Genomic DNA, 27,616 nt, shown 5'->3' on the forward strand with positions numbered 1-27,616 from the left:
CCTCCATTTTGTTAGACAATTTAATAGAAGCTTTGTTCAGTAAATATTGACGAACTTTGCATGTGCCCCGAATAGAACCATTTTGAAAATGTGGTGCCCAGTGAAGTAAAATTGAGGGAAACAACGATGCTTTTAGGCGCTTAGGTTAGTGTTTGTACAAAGAACCACTAATGACTGGATATCTTTTTGTCATAGAGAATTTCTAGGTAAGACGAAATGCTGTTGCTTTTTTGATGATGGTAATTAGTAATACACTCTTTGAAATTCGAGTGAAGCCCATGCTAATATGGAGGAAGGGTCTAGTCCACTACTTTGTTAGAAACAAAGCCAATACTTGCTCATTTTTGTATGTTGCTTGTTCAGGCAAATAGTTTCTTAGCCATTAAACCAATGCTTTTTTCTTGACAAGTTACTTAAGTTGTTTGATGTAAGAGAAAAGGCACACTCTTAACTTTTGAGCAGTTGCTGTTAGAATTTCCTTGAGTGCTTTGCAGCAAAATGTGAGTAGATTTAAAACATTTCATTGAATTCAAATGTTTTTAGCAGTACATAATTTGCATGGTTTATCAGTGTTCATAATTCAGTTTTAATAAAAACCCATATTTGGAACTTTTCTTCTTAGAACGTATAGAAAAGTAGGTGTAGATCGCAAACCTACTTGTGGTTGTGTATAGAGAAGAGGAAGATTGGGAAGGAAATGAATTTTATTTATGTAGTAAACCCTTGAAAGTTAGCATTAATTAAAAATGCCACTGGAGAAACTTCTATCAGTTAACATTTTTCACTTTTAGGTTAGAGTGGTTTTTATAACTGTAGCGTTTATTTAACATTGCTCCTTTTCCATTTTGAAGATGGTATTGAGAAGGGGCTTAATTCAGGATTTTAACTAACAGAATAACTAATCTTTGTAGTAAAATTATAGAAATCATTTTACTTAAGACATAGTTTACACGATCCTATTAATCCTAGTTGGATGCCATTTTTGGTACCTTCCTCATGGATTTAGTTTCCTAATTTTACTGGTAGGGCAGCTGGATCAAAGCAACTATTATCACCTGATAAATTTCCAAACTAGACTGCAATCTACTATTGTAAAACTGAATTAAAATATGTGTGTGTGTGTGTGTGTGTGTACTCACACACATATATACATACATACATATTTTTCCTATGTGTGTAATCCGCAGAAACTTGCGTTTCTTAAAATCCACTCTGCTTTGTATACAGATAAATTTATATTTTTATGTGTCTGTTACTGGATTTTTTTTTGCCTCCAGACTAAGAGGATTTACCCATGAACTCATGTTTACAAGTCCACGATACTATTTTAGCTGAAATGACTGGATTTTCACTGCTGTGTTGGGCTAGAAGTAAGAAACATACTACTTACAAGGAGAATGTTTTTTAGATACCCAGATTAGTTCTTTTATGTACATAGGAATCAGAGCATACTTTTCCTTCTTACCACATAGTTAATGAGTTTATATACTCATCTTATCCAGGACCTTCAAATAATTAGGATTTTTTTTTTAAGTGTTCAGTCAACTTCAAGTTATCCAGGGATAGGGAATATGGACGCCTTCCTGAATAACACCATGTAATTTGAAATTATATAATGGGAAGCTTTGTGTTGGACACAGGAACAGCTTAAGGGAATGGTTACTAAGAAGTGGAAGTGGGGTCCAAGGGGTGGGAGAGAGATGGAGAAGCTAGGTAGGAGAGTATTTAAAGCAGCTGTGTCCAATTTTTTTTTTTAACCCCAGAGACTGACTCTGAAGCAGCCACTGCCTTTTTGTCAGGGTGGCAGTAACCCCCCCTCTGCCCTTAGAGTGCTGTCTGTGAGGGAGTCTGAAGTGGCGCAGGGAGCCAGGGCACCTGTACCTCCTTTGTCCCTCTAAGGAGGATTTATTTCCTCTTTCCCGCCCCCAAATCAGAATTTTTAATTAGTTCCTTTTTAAACTCCTTGGAGATTTGGCTGTTAAATGTAACTTGGAATTACTTAAGTCAGTTAATCATGTAGATGACCAAAACTTTACTGAAATTCTCAGAAGAGGGACTTTTAGTAGGGAAAAGGCGAGGTAATTTTGGATCACTGGGCACTTCCAGAAAGGACAGTCCTGGGTGAATGGTGGAAGTGGGAGGCTTTGAACAACCAGAGGGCAGCATGATCGCGCTGGGAGGCTGGGCAGGGGGATGACCAGGAGGTGGGAGAGGAATGCATAAGGGAAGTGGGAGGGCCAAAGACAAACTTTGCCTTCTTTGCAATTTTGCCTAGGGCCCTGGTGGTGGCAACCGCCTGTGTGCCACTGAAAATCGTGCCGATGCCTGGCATACTGCATAAATGGAAGCAGGGTACCGCGTGAGTTGAAACATTGGTCACACTATATAAAGTTTGTATATGTGAATCAGTGTAACTCATACCCATGTAACTGGGGGTCTGACTGTATTTGGATTTTTCTGATAAGGCATCATGGGCTAAGGAAAAGAGCACTGGGCTGAGACTCAGGAGACCTGGTTTCTAGCCCCAGCTGTACCTCTAATTGTAACCTTGGGTAAGTCACTTAACCTTTTTTGCCTCAAGTTAAATCTATACTTTGTTAAATGAGAAGCCAAGTAATTTCTTATGTTATCCTCAAAAATGTTGACAAATAAGTATATTTTAAATTTTTTAAAAGGAAGAAACCATAGGTAGATATTAGTATCTTAAGATACATTAAATTTTATAAATACTTTGTTTTAGTTGTTAGCAGTAACAGAAAAGAGAGGGATAATTTGTTTTCCCCAAAATATTCCATTTAAAAAGGAGAAGCAACACAGGAAAAGTCAAATAGCGGTTCAGTTGAATTGTCTGTGTGATGATTGGAGGAATCTAGTGTCCTCACACAGACTAGTCATTTTTGTTCTGTTGGTTTAATTGAAAGGGTGTCCCTTAGCTAAAGCCCTTTTGCCAGCAAGTATGGTTTACTTATGAGAGGTCTCTAGTCCTGACCCCAGAAAGGTCTTGCAATATTTGAGGGATAGGAGTTAAACAAAATTGAGGGTGTATATTTAGATTACTTTCTAAGTTTAGCAACTAGGGAAGTTACAGAAGGTAGTTTTAAGGATTCCATACCTCTTAAATTGCTTATAACTCTTAAATGGGAACAGAGTCCATCTCTGAAAGGTTATATCAGGCCAGAAATAGCAATCTGCCTTCAAAAACAACCAGTAGACTATAGGGCTCAGAATATAGATTAGAATTTTACAGCATCATTTGTTGTCCATTATGGTTAGGGAATGTTCAGGGCAAGTTAAAACTTTCAGGTAATTTTAGCTGTTTTGGATGATAATCTTTCTGAACCTATGATGTACTTTCTCAGTTAACAGAGTACATTAACCATAATTAAATATTTTTGCTGGTCATTTATATTGTATGGTGGTTGTATCTTACAGGATGTAAAGTTAAAGGGACATGCACCCTAGGAGATAATCAGAAAAATGCAGTTCAGAAAATCAGTTATTTGTTCCTGGTACTAGTGATACGTAACTGTTGAACATATAGGACAGTATGACCACGCTGCTTTTCTTCAAAATAAATATTGAATCAAAGATTTTAGTGTTCTCGTCAGTGGATTTTCTTCATAAAATCACCTTGACTGTAATCTGTGTTCCTTGAGTTGTCATCAACATCGAGAGCATTTTCTCCTCATTTTCTCTCATTAACATAATGGATCATTTATTTCTTGGTCAGTTGTAAATCATTCTTCTATTCCACTTGGATTATTCATTTTAAGTGAAGGAGGCATAGCCTTTAATGTGTAAGCACACATTTTTTGAAATAATAATGGGATATATCTAATTCTAGAGCTTGTGAATTCTTTTGATATTTTAAGAAAATTTAACAAACATTAAATAGTTAAACATAAAGTTAAACAGTTTTAGTAAATATAGGATTTTATCAGAGGTCCAAGCATATCAAAACACTGAAAACTGTTAACACCCACATAGTGAATTCATTTAAAAAAAACTAGTTTTGAACTCTGAATGATATTTCTGACTACAGTACAACTCAGAAAACAATAATAATATTACCTCCTACAACTCTGCATTGTTCTTGGATTTTCTACAGTTTAGCTCTCCTCAAGGAAACCTGTGCTTCTGAAACATTTCTTTGCTTTGGGTAAAAAAATAAAAGCCAAAGAGATCATTTTGTCTATCAGTGCATAAGCTTTATAAGCAGCAAGTAAATACTTTGATTTGGTTTGTTTAAGATGTCATATAGGAATAAATGTTAGTGAGCTCCATCTTTAAGATGGGTAGCAGGAAGTTAAAGGCAAGTAAGCTGCCATGGATGTGGGTGAGGGTTAGTGAGTCAGTGTTCAGTACCAGGTGGTTCATATAAATATTAAACCTCGGAGTTGCTAGAGTTTCAGGCAAATTCGGGGTTGCAAGGATAGGCAGAGGGCTTAAAACTGTGGGCAAGGCTAGATAAATGAGACAGGTACTCTTCAAGAATGGAATTTCAGAAAGGTGCTTAAAATGGACGGAATCCTAAAAGCTCAGGACTGTTAGTATATTCATTGAGGACACATACATGACTGTACTACCCAACTTAATAATCAGTGTATGGCAGAATTGTAGGTAAGAAGATGAAGAAAGTTGGAACATTTTGCTGGAGAAAGAGTGAGGGAGTGGGAGGAAGGGTAAGTTTATGACAGGAATCTTATGGATTCAGCACCTGCAAAAGTCTTTCTGTTCCTTTCTAGTTTAAGTTCTCATACACTAGCAGCTGCTAGGATAGAAATTAGAAGGCAAGGCCATTTGATCATTTAATCAGTTATGTAAGATTATTGAGGATGTAGAGAAAAGTAGTTGATAAAAACTCTGAAATTAGCTACAGTTTTGTGTGTTAACTAAGTAGCTTAAGACTTGAAAAGTCAAAGCCATTAGAAGAAAATAACATGTAACTCAGTCAGCTGAATAAATGTTATATTTGGCTATTTAACATGGGCTAGAGAAAGGAGTCTTTAAAACTTTTTTCTTAAAAAAGCACTCACTAGATACTGATCCTTATGTTCTAATTTAGTTGTGAACCATGTGCAATGATGTTTGACCTCTGTGATTCTACATGAAAAGAATTTAACCAGCTGCCCTTGCTGAATCTTTTGTCATGTCTCCTGAATGCATGGTAAATTGTTTTGTTTTTATTTTCTTGAGACCTCAGTTTTCTGCAGACATCAGTTTTCTCTTTCAGAGTTAAACTTTACAAAGCTTTTCCTTTCAATAAAATTGGTTAGATGTTTATGAATAGTATCTATAGTGTATGTACCTTGCTGTTTGGCGGCTTCTATATTCTGTCCTACTGCTATGTTAAACATTATACTCTTCTCTGTCTCTTGAGGGTGTGTTTTAGATCAGGGTCGGCACTGTGGCCCACTCGCTTTTTGTAAATAAAGTTTTGTTGGAACACAGTTGTGCCCATTTGTGTATATATGGTCTATGGCTGCTTTGCTTTGCAGCAGAGATATAAAGCTGGTAAGTTTAAAGTATTTGCCATCTGGCCCTTTAAGAAAAAGCATGTTGACCGTTGTTCTAGATCAGTGTTGCTCAAAAGTGTGGTGCCTGATCAACCTTAGCATCACCTGGGAACTTCTTAGAAATACAGATTCTTGGACCTACCACTCCAGGCCTACCAAATTAGAAGTTCTGGGGTTGGGTGCATGCCATTTGTGTTTTAAGAAGCCTTCCATGTGACTCTGATGCACACTGAAAGCTTGAGAAACCCTGTTCTAGATAAATGTTTCCCAAATGTTAGTCACATATATCACTTTACTATTTTTTACCCTGTTTTAACATTTTTAATTGTCAACTCACTTTCTGAAAATTTAACTTTAAAGTGAAAGCTTATGTCACCAGAAAAATAAATACAGTGAAAACAACATGGTGTTATAAGAGAAAACTAGATTCTGTTGTCATTTACCTGTGCTGAAAATTAGAGCTCGTTAGATGTATTAATTAGACACATACTAGGCAGTAAGTGGGAACTTTTTTCCTGACTTATCACTACTAAGTGATAGAGTGGTGTTCAAAATGTCATGCTGGTGAAATTATGTAACAGCTAAAAATCACTTTTTGTACAAATTCTGTACTTTAGGAAATGCAGTTCTAGTTCCTTACATGGAAGGAAAGCTGTTTGAACTGTACATATCTAAGCCCCTAAGTAGAAATGACTTTTCCTTAGAAATAGAAATACACACCCATAAGATGGACCGATATAGAAGTCCCTAGAGAGATCCATTCAGACTTCTAGGATGAAATTGCCTATTTAGCTTGATCTTACCTCTCCATTAATGTTCCGGTCTGTGGTGGTCAGTATTTCTGCAGGATTTCACCAGCCTGTTTCACAGTGGGATTGTGAAAAGGTGCTGGCTATTTGTCAAAGAAAACTCATGGACTAGAAACCGGGGAGAAGTGCTGTGATTCTGCATTATGGGCAGGGAACCGTCAGGGCATGCTTAATAAGGAAAAGTTGATTCCCCTCAGATTTTAGAAACCATGTATTTTCAGAAATTCTGGTATGAGGATAAATAAAATGATTTAATTTGCCTCATAATATTACAGGGAATACTTCCCCAGACATGGTATTCTGATACCGGCTGATGTGTTTTAGGATGTAGTAATTGTTGGTGCAACTAGAACCTGAATATCCCTAGGTTGCTGGGTTACTTCAGATTTTTCTTGCTTTCTTTTTCTTAGAGATTATGGACATATTTGCTGCTTTTGTCATTTGACTCTGCAATAAAGTAGTGACATAAGACTCTGACCCTAGATGGACTGAAAGTCTAGTAGGGAGTGAAGAGGTACAGTAAGTGATAAATTCTGTATGCTGATTACATATATAGATATCTAATTTTGAAAAAATGTTAAAAATAAAAAAGACTGCCAAACATCTCTAAGACTGAACAAATGTTTTGTAAGTTTCCCTTAAAAAAAAAAAAAGTGTTACAAATGAAGTCTCTTAGGTTCTCCTTCACTGTTTTAGTCCTTTCCCCCAAAGGCATTTTTTGTGAATATGTCAGTGGATTTTCTTCTGTGTTGTTTCAGTACTTACAAGGCTCAGTCTCCTTCATGCTAATCTGTTTTTTCATTTTAAATTCCTTTATCATTGGGTTGTCTGTCACTTCTGTCCTTTGATATTCTCATTTCTTTTCCATTTTTGTTTCTTTACTTTGTTTTAGATTTGGGGAGGCTCTGCTTAGCTTTTATAGCAATCACCAACCATTGAAAACTTGCCTCATTAATAGACAGATCTGCCAAATACTTTTTCTTCTGCTCTTTTCAGCTATTTCTTCATAGTCAGAGATAGCTTTTGTTACTTCTAATTTTGTGTATAAAACGTTGCGGATGATAGAAGGCACCAGATATCCAGAGTATGAGTGTTACTGTGTCAGAATTGCAGCTCTGAAGTAAGCATCAAAATATAAAATTTAGCAAGCTACAACTTTTTAATAATTGACTTCCCTTAATGGCATATACCATAAAACAAAGTATATGTAATCCACTTTTAGGACTACATTTGTGGATAACTATTTATTCAAGACACACTTCTATTGTGTGCCTTAGATCTAAGAGGAGCAACATGTTGATTTCCTAAAGCATACATCCCCTGGCGGAAGTGTGATGGCTCTGACCCCTGCCAGTGGCCAAGACTCTGCTTTATAATGAGAAAACAGGATTGTGGCAAGGGGTGGGATAGAATTCTTGGAATGCAGCTACTTTAGTATTTATTTTTGAACATTTCCTTTACCATTCTTTTAGCTCTTAAAGACCCTAAGCTTTTTCTCCTGTTACAAGGCTGTTTCTCTGTTTCATTCCTTATAATATTTTTATATGGATTTTCACAGACAAATAGACTGGAAAATTTGAAAAATTATTTTAGCATTATTTGTCTTTGATATTCAGCAAGAACGAACTTGTCTTGGAAATTTCTTCCACAGTGGGCATTGCATTTTAAAAATGGGCTTGTCATGGGGAATATGATGGTGAGGGTGATACAAGTACCTATTTGTGATGATAAACCATATGAAAGAATTAGGAGGGCTAGCCTTTTAATACCCTTATTTTTTGGATTTTTCTAGGGGAAAGGAAAGCCTCTACTAGTATTCAGTGTGATTTCCTAAGTTCTGTTAGAAATGACTTGATACTACATTTGGAAGGGAAAATGCCCTCATTAGTTTTTCCTTCTGCCATCTTTGAGTCTTTTTTCTTTCCTTTCCTTACATAATAAATATGTTCCTGGAAAGTTTCATATGTACCAGGTCATATTAAATATTTTCAAAGCATCAATGATCATTATTTTAAGACCTGGTAGTGAATGCTTTCATAAAATGAACTTACACTTTGTAGTGTATAAATATATGATGAATTAAACAGTGTATTTATTAACAAGGTAAATGGAGTAATGAGTTTTTTCTTTGAAGATTATTTTAAAAGCATTCTTATAGGTGCGCTTTAGGCTAAATTTAGGTTATAGATGAGCTTCAGGCTAAAGGAACAACAAAGGTAGGTGGGAGAAGTTAGGGGAGTTGGTGAGACTGATGGAGAAAGCTGTAAAAAAAGGTCAATGTTGTTCTTTACTGTAACAGTTACTGTGCAGCAGTAGCTATTGGTTCCACAAGAAGACCTAAGAGTTTCACAAAAACATGAAGATGAGTGTTTACTAACACAGGACAGGTCTCTTCCTGTGCTCTGCACTAGATTAGAAATTGGTCTTTATATAGTTTCCACGTTCTGCGGACTCATAGCTTATGTTGTAAGAAATGGTAATAAGGTGGAACATGTGAAGATTTGAGGGCACGGGAAATAAGAAACTTTAAGCTTAAAGAAACTTAAAGCAAAAAAAAAAAGAAAGAAACTTAAAGCTTATTCACCGCTCTTTCTAGCTCTGGCTTTTCTTTCACTGAAAGAGTATGGCATTTATTCCAGAGGGAGTAAGCCTACTCTGCCCCAGCCAACAGAGACACAGGGCCCCAACAAGTATACCTGTGGGGAGGGGAAGGATTTGATTGTCACATCAGAGAACGTGGGAGAGCTTTTCCCCTCTTGGCCCCATTTCTAAACTAGGATGCTTCTGTTTGCTTTGTGTGCTGTTGAGTTTTTCCCTCTGTTTTCTCTAAGCTAAGCTTTAAGCTAATTCTGTACAAAAGAAATACTAATTAGTTGTTTTTATAAATTGCTTGCCATTAATGCCTGATAAAATGCAGTAAAATAAGGATTCTGCATACCATTATATATGTCAAATATTACAAACTTTAAGGTTCTTTTGAAATTACAATACTAAACTCAGTTCACTTTTGCTTAGCCTTCACAGTTGTTGATCACATAGCATGGTCATCCACTCACAGCTTAAAAAAATACAGGGAGCATCGGAGAGAATGGGTAAAGTAAAATTTTGATGTTTTTAAAAATAGCACCTAAATCTATGAAAATTGATTTGATTTATTGTTTGTATGGGAGGGAGAGGGTGGTTGGCACTGGAAGGGAGGGGGTGGATATTGGGGAAATAGCATGCACCATGTAAAATGATGTTAGATACCATATAGGCCAAAATTTTAAGTGTTACTACTGCAGTTTAAATGCAAGTCTGTTTCAGAAGAGGCAGGACCATACAGTGGCAGTGTTGGGATTTACAGTGGGCCTAGCTTTTTCTCCCTACAGATTGAAGGGGATTTTGAGAATAGCAGCTTTTGAGTAGTTTGGACAGAAGTCGCCTTTTGAGAGTGACCTGTCCATATTCCCTGAGTGAAGTTGCTTTGGTAGCACCTCAGGTTCCATTAATGTTACTGAGGAACATTGTTTAAGAGGAACAACGTGCATTCTAGTTTTTATTGTACACCTGTGACTTAGTTGTTCCCAAACATGGGTTAGGATTCATGAAGCCCTTGAGGGGGTTGAGGAACAGAGAGAGGTTACTCTGAAGTTAGTTGTTTGGTAGAAAAAATAGAAATTTTGGTGCTTCCTTTAAAATGAAGAACACTTTTTCTTTCAAAGTTCTAAATCAAGGTTTTAATCTCAATCCTTACCATTATGGTTATCTACAGAGCCTAATTAATTAGCATCATGGAGGTTATAGAGAAGAGAGTCTGCCATGTTTTTATGGGTAGGGCATTTTGTTGTAAATTGTGTTAACTTGATCTAATCTCTGCCTCATTATTTTTAAGCTTTTTCTTTGTTTACACATGTAAAATCTGGGGGAAGAAATTAAAGAAACAAGATTTTACCCTGAAAATAATCTTGCCTCAACTTTGCTGTTGCCCTACATGAAACCATTTGCCAAAGCCAGATATGATTTCCCAAACCTTCTTGCCTTCCTTTGTCAAAGATGGTATGCCAGTTTGGAATGCTCTTCTTTGCCCATTCTTTTGGTCTAAGTCCTATCTTTCCTTCAAATAATGGCTTCTATCTATTGCACAAAGCCTCCTCTAACCTCTTCAGTCCTTGTGGTCATTGTAGTCTTAGAATTCCTGAAGTACTACTGTTTGATAGTATTCCATCCATTATAGACATTCATTTGGCACTTGGATCATGCCCCCTTTTGTTGTTACTGTATTTAAATACCCTCTTTTCTCTAGGAAAGTGATGGGCTCCTTGAGGGTAGAGAGCTTGTCTTAATTAAATGCCTCTTTGTAAACCCATTGCCTGGCACAGAGGATATCTTCAGGAGTCGGCTTGATTCTTTGATTTGGATCCAGTATTAGTGTAATGGGGCAGTTGTTTAACTTAGGTTATTTTTATAGTGAATACATACCCAGAAACCCCAAAGATAAAGTACATTTGAAGTACATTTGATTAATAAAATAATTTCTTGTAAGGAGATTTGGTTCATATTTGTTCCTTATTAATTACAGCCCCTCTCCCCAACTTTGTTTTTCAGTGAGTGCTGTTTTACCTAGTTTCTTTTGAAAAACATGGTTTGGGCCAGATATATTGACAGAAATCAAAATTGCTAGTATTTTTATTTTAAAATTCTTTGATTAGTCAGATGATACTTTCATGGTATAAGCCCAAATAAATTTATTAAATACTACATGGTAATATAGCCAAATTATCTTAGAATGTTAACCTTAAGGTCTCTTAAGTGAAATTTTAAAAATATCAATAGACAGATACTCATTTGCTAATCCTTTTCATTTTTTATCTCAAATTATTAGGAATTTTATTATTTCTTTGTTTATAAAGATTACTGTGCAGGCTGATGTTTGAAAACTGTGTTTATTGTGTTTGCTGCAGTTATCAAATAGAGCAGACATTTATATGCAGTGAAGATTAATTAAAAATACTTTTTGGTGTTTATAGAAACTGATACTTTTTTTTAGTATTCCCAAACTCATTTGGGATAATTTTGTTTAATTCATATTTGAAACTGTTTACATTTTATCTGATAGCAGTGTCTTCAAGGCACATATGTTAATATTGGATTTATGTTGTGATTTCTTACAACATGCTTAACTAGTAAAACTTCTAAAATCTTAATTTTACTCTAAAGCTTGGCTTAAAATATTCTTGAGCCATTAGTTTGACAAAGCACTGAAACGATACTGCTGTTGCATTACTGAAAAGCTTAGATAATTGTGGCAGGGGACTTCTAGAAGTTTTTTTCCTCTTCAAAAATTTATGTTTAAATTTCTTAGCATAATTTGAGTACAGATTTAAGGTAAAATATTTTTTTCTTACATGTGAGGAAGCAAAAAGCCTCTAATAATGGCATTGCCATTCTGATGTGAGCTCATCAGAGTACCAGTCTGACATGAGCTTAAGGCCCTGATCAGTCTTGATGAAATTTGCTTTATAAAAAATTTTTTTCTAAAACCCAGTTGGCCCAGGGACCACTTTACAGAGCTCCAGCCTTGGACTTTTAGCTATGATCAGTCATATTCTTCTCCAGGGTTTATACTTGTTAAGTCAAAACACAGAAAACACCCCCCCACCAGCCCTGATTTTGTTCACTTTTGTTTTCATATACAAGAATCTTTACAGTCAACATGTACTTCTAGATGCTGTATTGAAATTGCTGGCAGAGTCTATTCTATACAAACTGAACAATCTGGCCCCTTGTTTTATTTGTAAAGGTTCAATGTATCTATGCCTGCCTACTTCAATCTGCAAGGGAGTGTCAGAAAGGCCCCGCATTCGCCGAGCCGTGAGTTATCACTAACTTTTCAGATGTGTTAATGAATGTGGAACAAAAAGCAGTTGTGTTTAAAAGGAAAAAAGGACCATCAAAATAACCTTTATTATAGTAGCAGGCGTGAACACTAAATGAATTACTCCAAATTGTGGTGTCAAAAATAACATACTTTAACTAGAGACTAGCCTCTAGAAAACCTATTGTTGAACTGCTCTGAAGCTGTTTTAGCGATAAGTTACTGTTCTTAAAGTTTTATAAACCATGATTGCAAATTAATATGTTCTTTAAGTCTTTTTAACCAAGTTAAAACAATCTGAACAAAATCTTACCTCACCTAAAAATGATAGTATTTAATTGACTTTGAGTTAAGCTCTTTAAAATAATACCATGTGAAAGGGGTAAAGTTTTAACCTTTTTTGTTACTCACATGTGAAAAACAAACAATTGAATCTCTTCATCGATGAAAGTTTTAGTACAGTGTTATTTACAGTCTGTTTTGGTACCAACAGTTCTTGCTTCAGTAATTCACCAGTAGGTTTTCATTCATCAATGACTATGTCAATATAAGGCTAAAAATAAAACACTTTCATTTCCTAGGGCTTTATCAGTCTCCTTAGAGGAAACCATCCTTAAGAGTGACCCCTTCCCAAAGAGATTTGAAGCAAAAAAAATCGTAACTAACATCTATTTTTTTGTTGTTGTTATTAGAGATAGTTACCTTTCTTTTTCTTAGATTCTTTCAAGTTTTGAGTAGATAGGCATATTTGACTAGCAGGTCGGAAGCTTCTGTTGCCTAGGAGGTGTATTGTGTTAAATGAGGACAGAATAAATTTAAATGTACCCAGTTTGGCCATTTATAGCACAGACTACCTAAAACTTGGGAGGTATGGAACCTTTGGAGCCATTAGGTTAAATGTTTCATTTAGGCAATGTGCCTTTGTTTGACTGGTGTGTAAGTCCTTCTTCCAGGTTTGTACACTCTTAAACACGTCATTCTACCCTCTCTAACTCCTCCCAGCAGCAAAAGGGAGACACTTCAGCTGGAACAAAATAGTGGAAGAAATGGCGTCTGGGGTTCAGTGGGGATTCGCAGTGTGTATGCAATGTTTGCAAGATTACTTTTTATGTTTTTCAATTAATGTAAATAATTACAGAATAAATCAGTGCTTAGTGTCAACATAGGGAACATCGTATACCAATAGAAATTCTCCTAGTGGGTCTGCTGCAAGTCGTTTAACCTCTTGGGTCCTCAGTTTTCTCATCTGCAGTATAAAGGAGTTGGACTCAATAATCTTTAAGGTCCATTCCTGCTCTAAATCCTGTGCTTTTCTGAAGTACTCTGTTTAACAGAATGCATTGCTTTCCCACTTTGACTGTTTGAATTACATGTGCAGTACACGTACTGCAACTGCATGTTGTCTAAAATAGTTTTTCTGTAGGATATTATATAAACTAACCCCTCTTGAGGTGATTTATAAATGTGTGTATATAGCCACACATAAAAAGCTAGTGTTAGTAGGGCTCTCAGAAAATACATATTTTCCAAATGTCTAACCTTGAATGTTATTAACTTTCCTCTATTACAGGAGATACTACTCGTCAACGAATCAAATTCAGTGATGACAGAGTATGCAAGAGTCACCTTCTCAACTGTTGCCCCCATGATGTCCTGTCTGGAACTGTATGTATTTATTAAATCTATTGTTTTATTGTTGGTATACTACAAAAACAAACTACTTGATAAAGTCTTAGTTTTGTGTCAAATTACTATGCAGTAATTTTTTTTTAAAAAACACTTGTTAGCAGAGAAATTTACATCCATTATATTCAGGTTGATTATTTAGTTCTGCAATAATGGGATTCCTCACAGAAATTATTGCTATTTTACTTTATAATATTTTCCATTCTTTAGAGCATTTATTTGGAACAAAGAGGCAGTTATAATACAGCAGTTACATTTTTAGTTTAGAAATAATGTAAATGATTTTTTAAATTGTTTGCTTCAGTGTTGAGCATAGTAGACTTTTATCCAAAACAGTTTACATTTTCATTAAGATTTCTGCACATTTGTATTGTGGAAATTATTGTGAAGCAGTATGTTGGTAATTAAATTCACAGTAAAGTTTGTGAGTAGTATTGTTGGTTAAAACTCACTTATTATTTTGCTTACTCCTGATAATACATAAAGCTCACTTAATTTATATTCTACATCTAGTGATGTTAGTTTACCTTAAAGTATTATTATTTTTAATTTGGTGGATAAATCACATGATCATGGACCTTTAGAACAAAGGATTTGGTTACCTGGGTTTTGGATTTGATTACTTTCAAGAGCGCCTGGTCACAGGGATAGCAGAGGAGGGCTGGTAGGGCCTCAATATTTAGCTGACTTTGTCATTTTTCTAAAATGAAAGGATTTCATACTTCATTTGCAGAAGCAGTGATGTCCCTTAATTAGAGATGTCTAAAGGAATGGCTTCTTCTGCCGTAAGACATGGGACGTTAGTCCCTGATGAGGGATGAGACCCGCATTCCCTGCAGTGGAGATGTGGGGTCTTGGTGAGTGGTGTCTTTTTGATAGGAGGAGTAAAATACCCCAAATGTACAGGTGTCCAGGCATTTTTTATTAAAAAAAAAACAAAAACAAAAACCTGTCTTTAGAGGGCTTCCCTGATAGCTCAGTAGGTAAAGAATACACCTGCAGTTTAGGAGACCCAGTTTGATTCCTGGGTCAGGAAGATTTGCTGGAGAAGGAATAGGCTACCCACTCCAGTATTCTTGGGCTTCCCCTGTGGCTCAGCTGATAAAGAAATCTGCCTGCAATGTGGGAGACCTGGGTTCGATCCTTGGGTTGGGAAGATCCCCTGGAGAAGGGAAAGGCTACCCACTCCAGTATTCTGACTACCACTACCCACTTCAGTATTTTGGTCTTCCCTGTAGCTCAAACGGTAAAGAATCTGCCTGCAATGCAGGAGACCTGGTTTCGATCCCTGGGTCAGGAAGGTCCTCTGAAGGGAATGGCAGTCCTCTCCAGTATTCTTGCCTGGAGAATCCCGTGGACAGAGGAGCCTGGCGGGCTACAGTCCATGGGGTCCCAAAGAGGCGGACATGACTGAGCGGCTAACACTACTATACTTGTCTTTTTCCAGTAGGAAGGACCATTGAAACTATATTATATAAGTTAAAAGGAATAGAAGTGCTAACATTTTAAAAATATATAAATACTTAATTTTTTTTTAAGTATCAGTATATTACAAGGCAAGCATGCTGGTTTCTCAGTGCTTGAATTAGGACTGTGACAGATATCTCTATTAGACCTTCATATCTACTCTTTAGGATTTGCATAATTAAAATATTCTGCTCTGCTATAATATGATTGAAATCTATATTATCTGTAGTTATCTGTGGTGGTATTTGATTCTTCACATTTACTGTTTTAACACTTAATGATACTTAATGGATAAATTATCACTTCAAATGAATTTTGTGAACAAGATTAGTTGATAAGTGGCAGAATTTAAGTTTTTGGTACTTTAAAACCAGCAATAGCAAGACTGACATATTATTACATTCTTCAGGTATGGCATTTAATAATTAAAAAATCTGACATCACAGTTGTGCTTTTGCATTTTATAATTATATAATTCAGTTACACTCATTTATTTCTATGTTGGGTAAAACAACTTGTTGAGTATATGTTCCATAGTTAGCCTTAATGATAGTAAAGTGATTTATTCAAAATCATTCAGTTCTGTTGATTTAAAGTAAAACTGGGACCAAAACCAAATTTTCTGAGCTCTAGTTTTATTCACTATATCTTACACTCTGTAGGTAATACTTAATCCTTCATCATGTTGGTGTTAGACTTTCATTGTAAAATTCTTGCTGGTGGATTTATCTCTGTAATGTGCATCTTAAAATTGATGATAGAAAAATACTATTTTAATTTGTAACATTTTTCTTACAGTGAAGCTTAAAATTGATGTTTTGAATCACATGAAAAATAGTGAATGACCTTCGAAAGGCACTTGTTAGGGAAGTTCTATATGAGACATATCTTCTTTATGTCAGCTTAATAGGCAAGAGATTGTCATTTATGTAAGGATGTAGTTAAGTTCTTATGAGCCTCTTAAGCAAAATTTTCAGGGCTGGCTCTAGAATTTTGTTAACAGTCCAAGGTTGCCTAGAGTGGTGAACTTAAGAACTTGAAACCACCCATGAGTGATTGTCTCATGACCCTTACTATAATACTAAAAAGGGCTGTTTATAGCACTTTATTCTATGTACATGTGGTTTTTAATTACAGAGCTCTGACTTCTTTAGCAACCAATCTCTGTAGGACTAATGCTTTTCTGGCACAGAATCTAATAGTTCACATCTCTCTATGTTGAAGATACTTTTTTGACCTGTTGGATCAAAGATGAAAAGAACCGAATTGTAACTGTTGATTTAATAGTGCTTTGTGTTTGTTTTATAACTGAAAGTTGCCTTTTAGTTTTCCAGACATTGTTCCTCAGATCTGTCACTTCCAGCAGAATATGACTCATCAGTGGTCTAGATTATTTAGCAGAAGATAATACAGAAATATATTTTCTGGCTTTTCTTTATTATTATTATAAAAAGGTTGAACTTTATACTGAGTACTTGGAGATAAAGGGTATGGTTTCTGAAAATATACTCATAACTGACAATTTGGAATATTTTTGAAATTCACTTTGATGAAAATGCCCCTGTAGCATTGTACTTTTCCTTAGTCTGGTACTTTGGTATAACTTTTTTATTTTTTTGGAGTATAGTTGATTTACAAAGTTGTATTAGTTTCAGGTATACAGCAGAGAGGTTCAGTGTTTTACACACACACACAGTGTTTACACACACACACATACATACATACGTACAAATATAGTTGTTTGTTTAGTCGCTAAGTCCATGTGACCCATGTTCTGTAGCCCGCCAGGCTCCTCTGTCCATGGGATTTCCCAGGCAAGAATACTGGAGTGGATTGCCATTTCCTTCTATTTCAAAAGCTTGGATTATTTTCCTATTCATCTAGAACTTTTTGTTTGTCTCACTCTTTTCATCCTTTGGTCCATTTAGTTGTCTCTTTAGCATGAATAAAGTAAACAGCACCCCCTTTCAGATTTAGGCAAAACAAAAAACCTAAGAGTTGTCATCGCCCCCTGCTCCCTCCCTCCACCAAAATAAACCACATTATTTCTGGTTCATATATTACCTAAGGAAAGATAAGGATATTGAAGTGCTTAAAAAAATCTTTGCATCTAGTTTCTGGTAACCTGGGGAAAAGGTATGTAATGGTAATAATTTACAGAAGGCATTAAATTTGAAGCAGGTGGCATCAGAGATTGAAACTAAGATCTGCAGGGATGGGAATGTATACTCATAATACATCTATCCTAAATTCAAAAATGGCCCCTACTAATTTTCTTACAGATTTCACTGTAGCATAATTTTAGTGTTGACAGGCCATCATGTCTTCTAGCTTAAGGCCATCGTTTTATATAGATAGAAAAATTAAGATTCAGAGAAATTGTCTTTCTCAGATGTCTCACAAATAATCATGGTATATTATACCACAAAGCAATCTTAGAGTTATTTTAATCCAAATGCTTCTTTAATGTTTTACGTTGTAAAGAGCTGATCTTGAGAAATACTTCAGTTCAGTTGCTCAGTCATATCTGACTTTTTGCAACCTCATAGACTGCAGCACGCCAGGCTTCCCTGTCCATCACCAACTCCCAGAACTTGCTCAAACTCATGTCCATATAGTCATGCCATTCAGCCCTCTCATTCTCTGTTGTCCCCTTCTCTTCCTGCCTTCAATCTTTCCTAGCATCAGGGTCTTTTCCAATGAGTCACTTCTTTGCATCAGGTGGCCAAAGTATTGGAGCTTCAGCATCAGTCCTTCCAATGAATATTTGGACTGATTTCCTTTAGGATTGACTGGTTTGATTTCCTTGCAGTCCAAGGGACTCTCAAGAGTCTTCTACACCACATTTCAAAAGTATGCCTTCTTCAGTACTCGGCTTTCTTTATGGTCCAACTCCCATGTCCATACATGACTGCTGGAAAAACCATAGCTTTGACTAGACAGACGTTTGACAGCAAAGTAATGTCTCTGCCTTTTAATATGCTGTCTAGGTTGGTCATAACTTTTCTTCCAAGGAGCAAGCATCTTTTAATTTCATGGCTACAGTCACCATCTGCAGTGATTTTAGAGCCCAAGAAAATCAGGTCTGTCACTATTTCCATTGTTTCCCCATCTGTTTGCCATGAAGTGATGGGACTGGATGCCATGATCTTTGTTTTCTGAATGTTGAGCTTTAAGCCAACTTTTTCACTCTCTTCCACTTTCATCAAAAGGCTCTTCAGTTCCTCTTTGTTTTCTGCCATAAGGGTGGTGTCATCTGCATAGCTGAGGTTGCTGATTATTTCTCTCGGCGATCTTGATTTCAGCTTGTGCTTCCTCCAGCCCGGCAATTTGCATGATGTACTCTGCATATAAGTTAAATAAGCAGGGTGACAATATACAGCCTTTATGTACTCCTTTCCCAATTTGGAACCAGTCTGTTGTTCCATGTCTGGTTCTGACTGTTGCTTCTTGACCTACATACAGATTTCTCAGGAGACAGGTAAGGTGGTCTGGTATTCCCATCTCTTGAAGAATTTTCCACAATTTGTTGTGGTCCACATAGTCAAAGACTTTGGTGTAGTCAATAAGGCAGAAGTAGATGTTTTTCTGAAACTCTCTGGCCTTTTCTATGGTCCAGTGGATGTTGGCTATTTGATCTCTGGTTCCTCTGCCTTTCCTAAATATCCAGCTTGAACATCTGGAAGTTCTCAGTTCATGTACTATTGAAGCCTGGCTTGGAGAATTTTGAGCTTTACTTTGCTAGCATGTGAGATGAGTGCAATTGTGCAGTAGTTTGAACATTCTTTGACATTGTCTTTCTTTGGGATTGGAATGAAAACTGACCTTTTCCAGTCTTGTGGCCACTGCTGAGTCTTCCAAATTTGCTGACATATTGAGTGCAGCACTTTAACAGCATCTTATTTTAGGACTTTAAATAGCTCAGCTGAAATTCCATCACCTCCACTAGCTTTGTTTGTAGTGATGCTTCCGAAGGCCCGCTTGACTTCGGACTCCAGGAGAAATACTTAGGGACAGGGATAGGGTAAAATTTTATCTGCCTCTTCGAAGTGATTGGGTGGGAGTACTGGTTGTCAAAAATCCTCAGTGTCCCCAGTAGGTTCTGGGTTTTATCCAAAATGAAATTTTTATTAATCAGAACTCCTTTATTGCTTCTCTCTCTTGAGACCTGGTTCAAGTCAGCTCCTTGAATACCTACAAACCTAAACTTAACAACTGCCGAAGTGTTTTTGATAGTACAAATTTAAAGGAGCCACGAAAGTTTAGAGAAGCAGTGATATGAAATAAACCTGCACAAAATTTTCTTAGTCACTAAGTAGAATGTAAATTTCATAGAGCAGACACGTTTCGTTCAGTGCTGTGTCTCTAGCATCTAGAATGGTGTTCTTCCCTTGTGTTAACATGAATAATCAATCACCCAAAAGTAGGACATGAAAAAAGTGTTTTTCAGAACTAGCTTTAAGTTCAAAAATTGATGATTGTGGAAAAAAGTGTTAACCTTCTAATGGATAAGGAGTGTATCTTGATTTTGAATTACTTACCAAAACATGCCAGCAGTGGTTTCATATGCATATGTGAAAAAGTCTGTAGATAATTTAAACCTTCATAACCTTTTCTCTGGAAAGGGTTTGTTTTGGGACACTTAAACATTTTTAAGCAAGTGTTTTTAACATTAGGTTCCCTAGTGATCTAGTGGTTAGGATTTAGCATTCTCACTGCCGTGGCCTGGATTCATTCCCTGGTCAAGGAACTGAGATATCCCTTAAGCTGCTGTGGCATGGCTAAAATAAAAAAAGAAGGAAAGCAAAATAAAAAACGGGCCCAGATTACTAGCTTGAAATTTTTTCCTCCTAATTTCTATGACCCCAGTTTCTAGAGCTTCCCAATTTGTGAAACTGCCAGATAACCCAGGTTTTTAACAGAATTGGCTTTTGAGGTGTTCTTACACTATCAAACTTGCTGTTTGTATTTTAGTCTCGGTTTCTTACAAAAATTCCTTTAACAAGCAGTTCTAGAGAATGCCTTACACTAAAAATACATTTGAGGCCTAGGATATCAGAGGCACATTAAGAACTTCCCAGTGAATAATTTGATCTTTACTGCCAAACTTCAAAAACCTAGTCCTTTTTATGGCTGAGTAATACTCCATTGTATGTATGTAGCACAACTTCTTTATCCATTCATCTGCTGATGAACATTGCTTCCATGTCCTAGGTATTGTAAATAGTGCAGCTCTGAACACTGGGGTGCATGTTCTTTTTCAGTTATGGTTTTCTCTGGGTATGTGCCCAGTAGTGGGATTGCTGGATCATGTGATAGTTTAGCTTTTTAAGGAAACTGCGTACTGTTCTCCATAGCGGCTGTATCAGTTTACATTCAGGGAGTTCAACCCAGTACAGTGCCACAGTCTAAGAGGGATAGGAGTGGGGAATGGCTGGGGAGGCTGAGGAGGGAGGGCAGGGGTCATAAGTGTACTTGTGTCTGATTCACATTGTTGTATGGCGGAAGCCAACACAATATTGTAAAGCGTTATCCTGCAATTAAAAAAAGAAAAACCCAGTCCTGGGGACTTCCCTGGCAGTCCAGTGGTAAGGAATTCACCTTCAAATGCAGGGAGTGTTGGTTCAGTCCCTTGAGACCAAAAAATGAAAACATGAAACAGAAGTAATGCTGTAACAAATTCAAAAAAGACTTAAAATGGTCCACATTAGAAGAAAAAAAGTTTGAAACCAAGTCCTGAATATAATTTGGAGTATTATTGACTTGGGATATGAATACCCTGAACTATTCAGCTTCAGGTGGTTCTGTCCTTAGGAAATAACCCTTTTCTATTGTTCTGAATAATCTTGTGGGCATTCATTTCATGTTCTTAAAATAAGTTAATATACTTTAGGCTTGTGGAAGTAGTCTTTCAAAAGGAGACCCTGAGACCATCTCTGGGTCTTGATCCACTTTAGTCTCTCTAGTTAAGATCAGTCAGCATATTTGTCCATGACACTTGGATTAATGATTAAATACAAAAGTACATATATGTAAATACACATGCATCCATTGTGCTGATGTCCAGTCTTTGTAGATCAAATACAAGTTAATTTTACTTTTCATTTTTATTCTGTGCTACTGAATCAGTTTGAGGAAAAAAATCTTTTGAAACTTAAATTTTAACTATATGTAAAAGAGTTGTATACTGAACTTCATAGACCCATATACCAGCTTCATAAGTATTTTACACACAATTACCTTATTTCATTTATAATTACTTAATGTCCTTTTCATCCTTTTGTTTGTTTTTTGAGGTAAATCTTAACATTTTGGACCTGTCATTTAGGATAACTCTTGAAACACTATAAAGTAGTAAAGACCAGTAACTTCCAAGCAAAGAAGAATGAGGTCTGGAAGTCATTGTGCAAGCAGATTGTTTTTAATACCCTGGCACTTGGTCAGTATCTTTCGCTGTCACGTTGGTTTTTCTTCTGGGGCGGGGGCAGGGTGTTTTGTGGGTCTTAGTTCCCAGGGATTCAACCTGACCCTCCGCAGCTGCCAGGTAGTTCCCACACGTTTGGTTTTCTGTACAATGGCTCTCGATAAATGTTTATTATTTGAAAACTAGGAATCATCACTCTGTCTCTGAACTCTTTAGGTCTTTTTTAGACGTAGGAACAGTTTTATAAAGTGCATTTTAACAAATCTGAAGTAGTGTGTTCTCTGAGGCTATTTATTGAGAAAGGTGGGATGGAGTTATAAATGCATTGTTCAGAAGATACAGGCTGTGAACACAGAGCAAACATATAATAATAGATGAAAACTTGAAACATATTTTTATTGTACAGGTAATAACTGCAGACATCAAGCAAAGTCATGAAATATCTTATCACTGAAAATGTTTTTTTAAATGTGATGCATTCTACCTTGATGTGCTGGTGGCAAGGTCAAATGACTTAGTATAATCCTTCCTTATTTAAGGGTAGTTACAAAGGAAACTTTTAAAAATATTTAGTGTTTTACTCTGATTTATATTGACTAAAACATCTTGGCTATATATTATGCCATAGACTTTTTTTTGGTCTGTAAAGTCAAAAAATATAAGCATATATGTTGATGTGTTTGTATAATGCAATTTGTAAAATATCCAAATTTAGGTAGATTTTTGTGTGTTCCTACCCCTTTGTAGTATTACAGTGTTTGGAACAATGAAGTTAAGCAGAGGAAGAAATAGAAAAGGGCGAGCAAGAGTATCAGATTAATGAGGGCTAGAAGGAAAATGTAAAGAAAATTCACAGTAAAAATGAACAGAAAATTCTTCTTCAAGAAATGAATTTTTTTTTTTTTTTAAAATCTCTGGGAGTGTTGCTGATTGCTGAGATCAGCATTCATTCATTCATTCACTTAACAAATACATATTGAGGACCTGCTATGTGCCATATGCAAAAATGCTGGAGATACAGAAGTATATAGGGGTTTCTCTTTTAGTAATGGGAGCTTACCTTCTAAGTTTCTTTCACAGTCAAGTGTGAAAATAAATACTGTGATTTCAGAAATGTTGCAAGCACTGTGACAAAAATGGGTGGCTAGGTCTGGGACAGTGGGCAAGGGGCTGCTCTGACAGGACGACTGGAGAAAACATTTTGATGAGATGACATTTGAAGAGTTCTAAATGTGGAGAAAAGAAGCCAGTTATTCCTGAGAGGAAATAAATTTGGCATATGTTGCCTTCACTCAAAAACTTTTGGGAACTATTATGTATTAATATATGGTCAAAAATCTGAACATCTTTAGTTGGATCTGTCTCTTCCTTGAATAAATAAATCAGTTTGGTCCTCTGTTTGAACCAGACTGATTTTTTCATTGTTGTCTCACTGCTTTCCTTGCCCAGCATGTTCATTATTGCCTATCCCCCTTTCTGTGCCTGGAATAACCCTTTCTCTACAAATTTAAAATCCTGCCTAGGAAACTACATGTGATTGCTCTGAACCCCAGGGGAGTACCTGCCCTCCATATTACAAGTGGTCACTTGTTTTATCTTGTTTATATATATCCTTTCTCGCCTTGATTAGATAGTCTTTGTGAGGCAAGGCCTTCTGTTTTAATTTTATCCCGTTATGTTTGCATATCTAAGATTAGAAATGGATAAGAAAATATTTCCTACTGTATTCATCAAAAAACATTCATTAAGAAATGGTAAACAAAGAACTTCAGTTTCCTTTATCCACTCAGGAAAAAGTGAACTTGGAGGAAGAACACTCAAGTGAGAATGGGCAGTTAATAAGTGGGGAAGTGGTGGAAAGGCAGGAGCTACTTGGTGCGCGTACTGTGGGCCCCATTCCTCTTCATTCACCACTCATGTTTGATTTGTTAGTTTTGAGTGCCAACATTGGAATTAGAAAAGAAAAACCTTAAAAAAATCGTGGCATAACTGAAACTCGTATCCAGGTTTTGTTATTTCAACACTTTTTTCCATAGTTTATTCAGTTTTCTCTTGTTATTGAGCTGGGTCTTAAGGTGGGCACTGAACATGGATGGAAGAGCGAGATTTTATAAATGTGAGGAGGAGGAAGACAGTGAAAATGTAAAATGTGAAGATGTGAATGTCAAACTATAGATGTTTTGTGTTTTGGAAATAGCATTGGCATTGGAACCATGCATGGAAGGTTCAGATGCTAGACTAAGGGCTTGTATTTGCTGTGCTCTCGGTCCTGCTGTCATGGTTTTGTTTTACTTTTTCTTCGGTTGGTATGTATTCCTTTTGGTACTTTACCAATATTGCCATCCATTCTTACACTTCTTGCTGTCTGACAAGGACGTTCGTCCACCTAGTAGTGTGGTGTTAATGCTTCTGAAACAGGTTTTATCATGTCATATTTCTGTCCAAGTAGTCCAGCATTCTCTGCCCCCAGAGAAAGTTCTGCATGTGTTGATTCACATTCAGAATCTTCCACAATGTAGTCAGTCTGTAAGTAAGTCGTACTGCAGTCCTGAAGTTCCTGGAGAAAAGAGAAGTTCTGAGAGATTAAGTGAATTTCTCACAGTTAAATGAATAATGAGATAAGGGATAATGAGGAAATGGGGTATTTTCTGAGTTCAGACCAGGTCAGTGCCTGGTCTGTCATATTTTATTTATTACTTCGGCAATATAGTCTTCAAGTATAAGAGGAAAAGCATAAAACATGAAAGTTTCCCCTTGTTCATCATACCCTTCTTCCCAGAACTAAACTCTGTTAACAATTTAATGTGCATCTTCCACTCTTCTTTCTGTACATTTGCGAGTATGTGTGATGTGTGTATTTTAACAAATAGCATCTTTAAATTTTTCTCACTTGTCTTGGAGAAGTTTCCGTATCAGTGGTCTATATTTTTTAAATGCAGATGTAATATTTCACAATATAGCCATTCCTTAAGTTACTTATCCAGTGACTCTTAATTGTTCTTGTTTTTGGTGTGCAGTATGGCAATGAAATGCTTGTATATACATCTTTATTTACGTTTAATTCAACCATTGTCAAAAAATCCAAACAAAATATTCAGCCTCACAGCAGTGTCTATATATGAACTTTAAAAATGGTTAACTTGTGGGTTATGCAAACCTGATCTGTGTTGGAGTTTCAAAAGAACAGTTAAAAAGCACTTAACAGAATCAGCTTTGTTAAACAGTAAAACATAAAATGTTGGGAGGTTGTAAGAGAATTCTGTTACCACAATCAGGTATAGTTATTTGATCGACTTCATGGAAAAAATGGATTTAGGATGGGGAGGGCAAAATGCAGAACTGAATTTATCCATTTCCCCAATATTATAAGAATTTAAATGTGCATTCATTAAAACACCAAGAATAAGTTTGTGGAAAGAATTTATAAAGTAAATTACTTGTTAAATTTAAAAATTTTAAACTCTTCCTGTGGCTTTCATCATAAATAGTTATTTTAGGTTAAAATAAATGACCAAACATTTTATTTTGTTCAGTTTGAAGCTCAGTTATTTCAAAAGAGAAGCAATAGCAGCAGAAAATATCCGTGCACTTAGTGTTCAAAGCACTGTTGCACCATCAGTGATGGAGTCAGGTCCATGCTTAGTCACGGTGTGGTTCTACCATGCTTGGCTCTGGTGGCTTTTTAATTACATTACTAGGGTCATGAAGAGCATTACTGTACTTTCCCTTCACTCAGTTTTACAGTGGCAGGTAATTGTTGAGTTTATTTTGGCTTGTTAAATACTCATGTGCTCAACATGATGCCAGTGTAAGTGCTTAGTAATGATGTTACAGACTGAAGAAAAAACATGACTCGTATCTAGAATTCTGAAAATCTGCCTTGCTACACCTGTTGTCCTGATAGGTCCCTGAAGAAATAAGCACTGAGGCTATTGGGCTGGGGGGAGTTATCATTATAACTAGGCTCTTTGAGCTCCTACGGCTTTGGCCCCCACATCTACTTTGGTGAGCTAGACAAGACTAAAGCTGCAGATGCTTTTAGCCCACCATAGTGAAAAACCCAAGTAAGTCTTCTTCCTGGAGGAGAGGAGTGCATAGGGAAAAACAGAAAAGAGTAGCTCAAAACAGTTAAGAAGAAAGGGAGCCTCCAAAAGGAGAAAATTCAAGGAGAGGTTAAGAAGACCTTCCCTCTCCAGAGCTCAGACCAATTTTGCCCTGGGGTCCATCTTAACCACCCTTGCTTAATTAAGTCCAGGAGCCTCTGTGCCACATGTTCTTCTCTGTCCAGTTTTGTTCATTCAATAAAGGTTAAATATTTTAAGCATTTTGATGTACAGACCCAGGTATGTAGTGGATAAAGTAGAAAAAATTCTTTATCCTTGTGGAGTTCACATTTTCCCTTCCATAAGTCCCCTACAAGGCATATATTCCCCCCAGCTGTACTCCTTTCACCCAAATTCCAACTTTGCTATAGTGAAATAATTGGATCTTTTTTTAGTGTTCATTTTGTTCTTGATCCACGTAGTTGCTTTTCTTTTGATTGGTTGTGTGGTGTGAATTTAAAGATAGAGGCGGGCAGGGGGAGCCTGGAATTCCTGCCAAAGGGTAGTATGGGTGGACAGCAGATGTTTAGGTTAAGCTCAGTGAGGCAATTAACATGTTTTTGAAAACAGATTTTAAATATAGTTATGCACAAGAAAAAAATAAGGGAGATTGCTGAAGTAAAGGCAGTAGACAGCTGCTTTGAATATCTGTTGTATGCAGAGCTTTTTTAGATGTTATGGAGGATGATTGTCAACTAAAAATACTAAAAGATAAGTTAGTACTGAAATAATTGGAATTAACATAATAAAGCAGAAGAGGTGTTAGACCAGAAATCTGCTAACCAGATTTCCTAGTAAGTACCCTGAAGAAGTCAGTCTTTATGTGCTTCAGTTCCGTTGTCTTTGGAATGGGAATAAAAGTAGATCAGCTAGTGGTTCACGACACTGTACATTAAAAACTTATGGGGGACTTTTACAATTCAGTTTTTGGAGGTTAGGGCTTGGGCCTATTTTCAGAAGCTTCCACTGATAATATTTAAATCCAAGTTCAGATTCAGAACTGCTCCCAAGATTGAAGGCATTTCCAACTCTTGACATCTTAACATTTGATGAAGTAGGCATAGCATGAACAACTATATAGCTGTGGAAATATATGTAAATACGATTGTTGGGATGAGTAATATTAAGATATTATTAAATCAACAGGCTAGTGTAACAGAGGGTAAGAACATTCTTTTGCCATTCTTTCATTTCTTTCTTATTTTCCTGCAATTTTTTTAAAGAGTAATAAGTGTTTTTCTAGTTTTGGGTTGTTTTTTTTTTAATAAGCATTGCCTAATAAACAGCTTTGAATTTCCAGACATCTTTTGAAAGTTTCTGTTGCTGTTTCTTCTCACTGGAAAGCTCCTTAGTTTGTTAATCCCTGGACTGATGGTTGAGAGTAAGCATTGGAGCCTGAAAAAATCTCAGCATCCTCAGCATCACTGAGGATGACACTTTAGTAGTCCCCAACCTTTTGGATACCAGGGACCAGTTTCATGGAAGATAATTTTTCCACGGACTGAATGTGAAGGACTGGTTTCAGAGTGATTCTTGTAGGGAGCAACCTAGATCCCTTGCATGTGCAGTTCACAGGCTGGTTCCCACTCCTGTGAGAATCTGATGCCACTTCTGATCCAACAGGAGGTAGAGCTCAGGTGGTAATGCCAGCGATGGGGAGCAGCTGTAAATACAGAGGACGCTTGGCTCACTCACCCACTGCTCACCTCCTGATGTTGGGCCTGGTTCTTAACAGGCCATGGACTGCTTCCAGC

General features: G+C 36.5%; 1 protein-coding gene across 5 annotated transcripts in view; it reads left to right on the forward strand.

Moving 5' to 3' along the window:
- LOC122438706 (putative RNA-binding protein Luc7-like 2) overlaps positions 1–27,616 on the forward strand; it is a 54,736-nt gene that overhangs the window by 1,113 nt on the left and 26,007 nt on the right. The window contains exons 2-4 of one of the 5 annotated variants that reach the window (XM_043463842.1): positions 2,276–2,359; positions 12,108–12,178; positions 13,753–13,847. In XM_043463842.1, coding sequence (XP_043319777.1) covers positions 2,322–2,359; positions 12,108–12,178; positions 13,753–13,847 — 204 coding nt within the window. In that variant the 5' untranslated portion in view covers positions 2,276–2,321. Of the gene's footprint in view, positions 1–2,275; positions 2,360–2,409; positions 2,553–5,065; positions 5,168–8,137; positions 9,418–12,107; positions 12,179–13,752; positions 13,848–27,616 lie in introns of those variants that run through there. The other 4 variants (XM_043463846.1, XM_043463847.1, XM_043463845.1 and 1 more) reach the window with 4 other exon arrangements.

This window comes from Cervus canadensis, chromosome 3 (genome assembly GCF_019320065.1).
Source record: "Cervus canadensis isolate Bull #8, Minnesota chromosome 3, ASM1932006v1, whole genome shotgun sequence".
In the NCBI taxonomy this organism is placed as follows: Eukaryota; Metazoa; Chordata; class Mammalia; order Artiodactyla; family Cervidae; genus Cervus; species Cervus canadensis.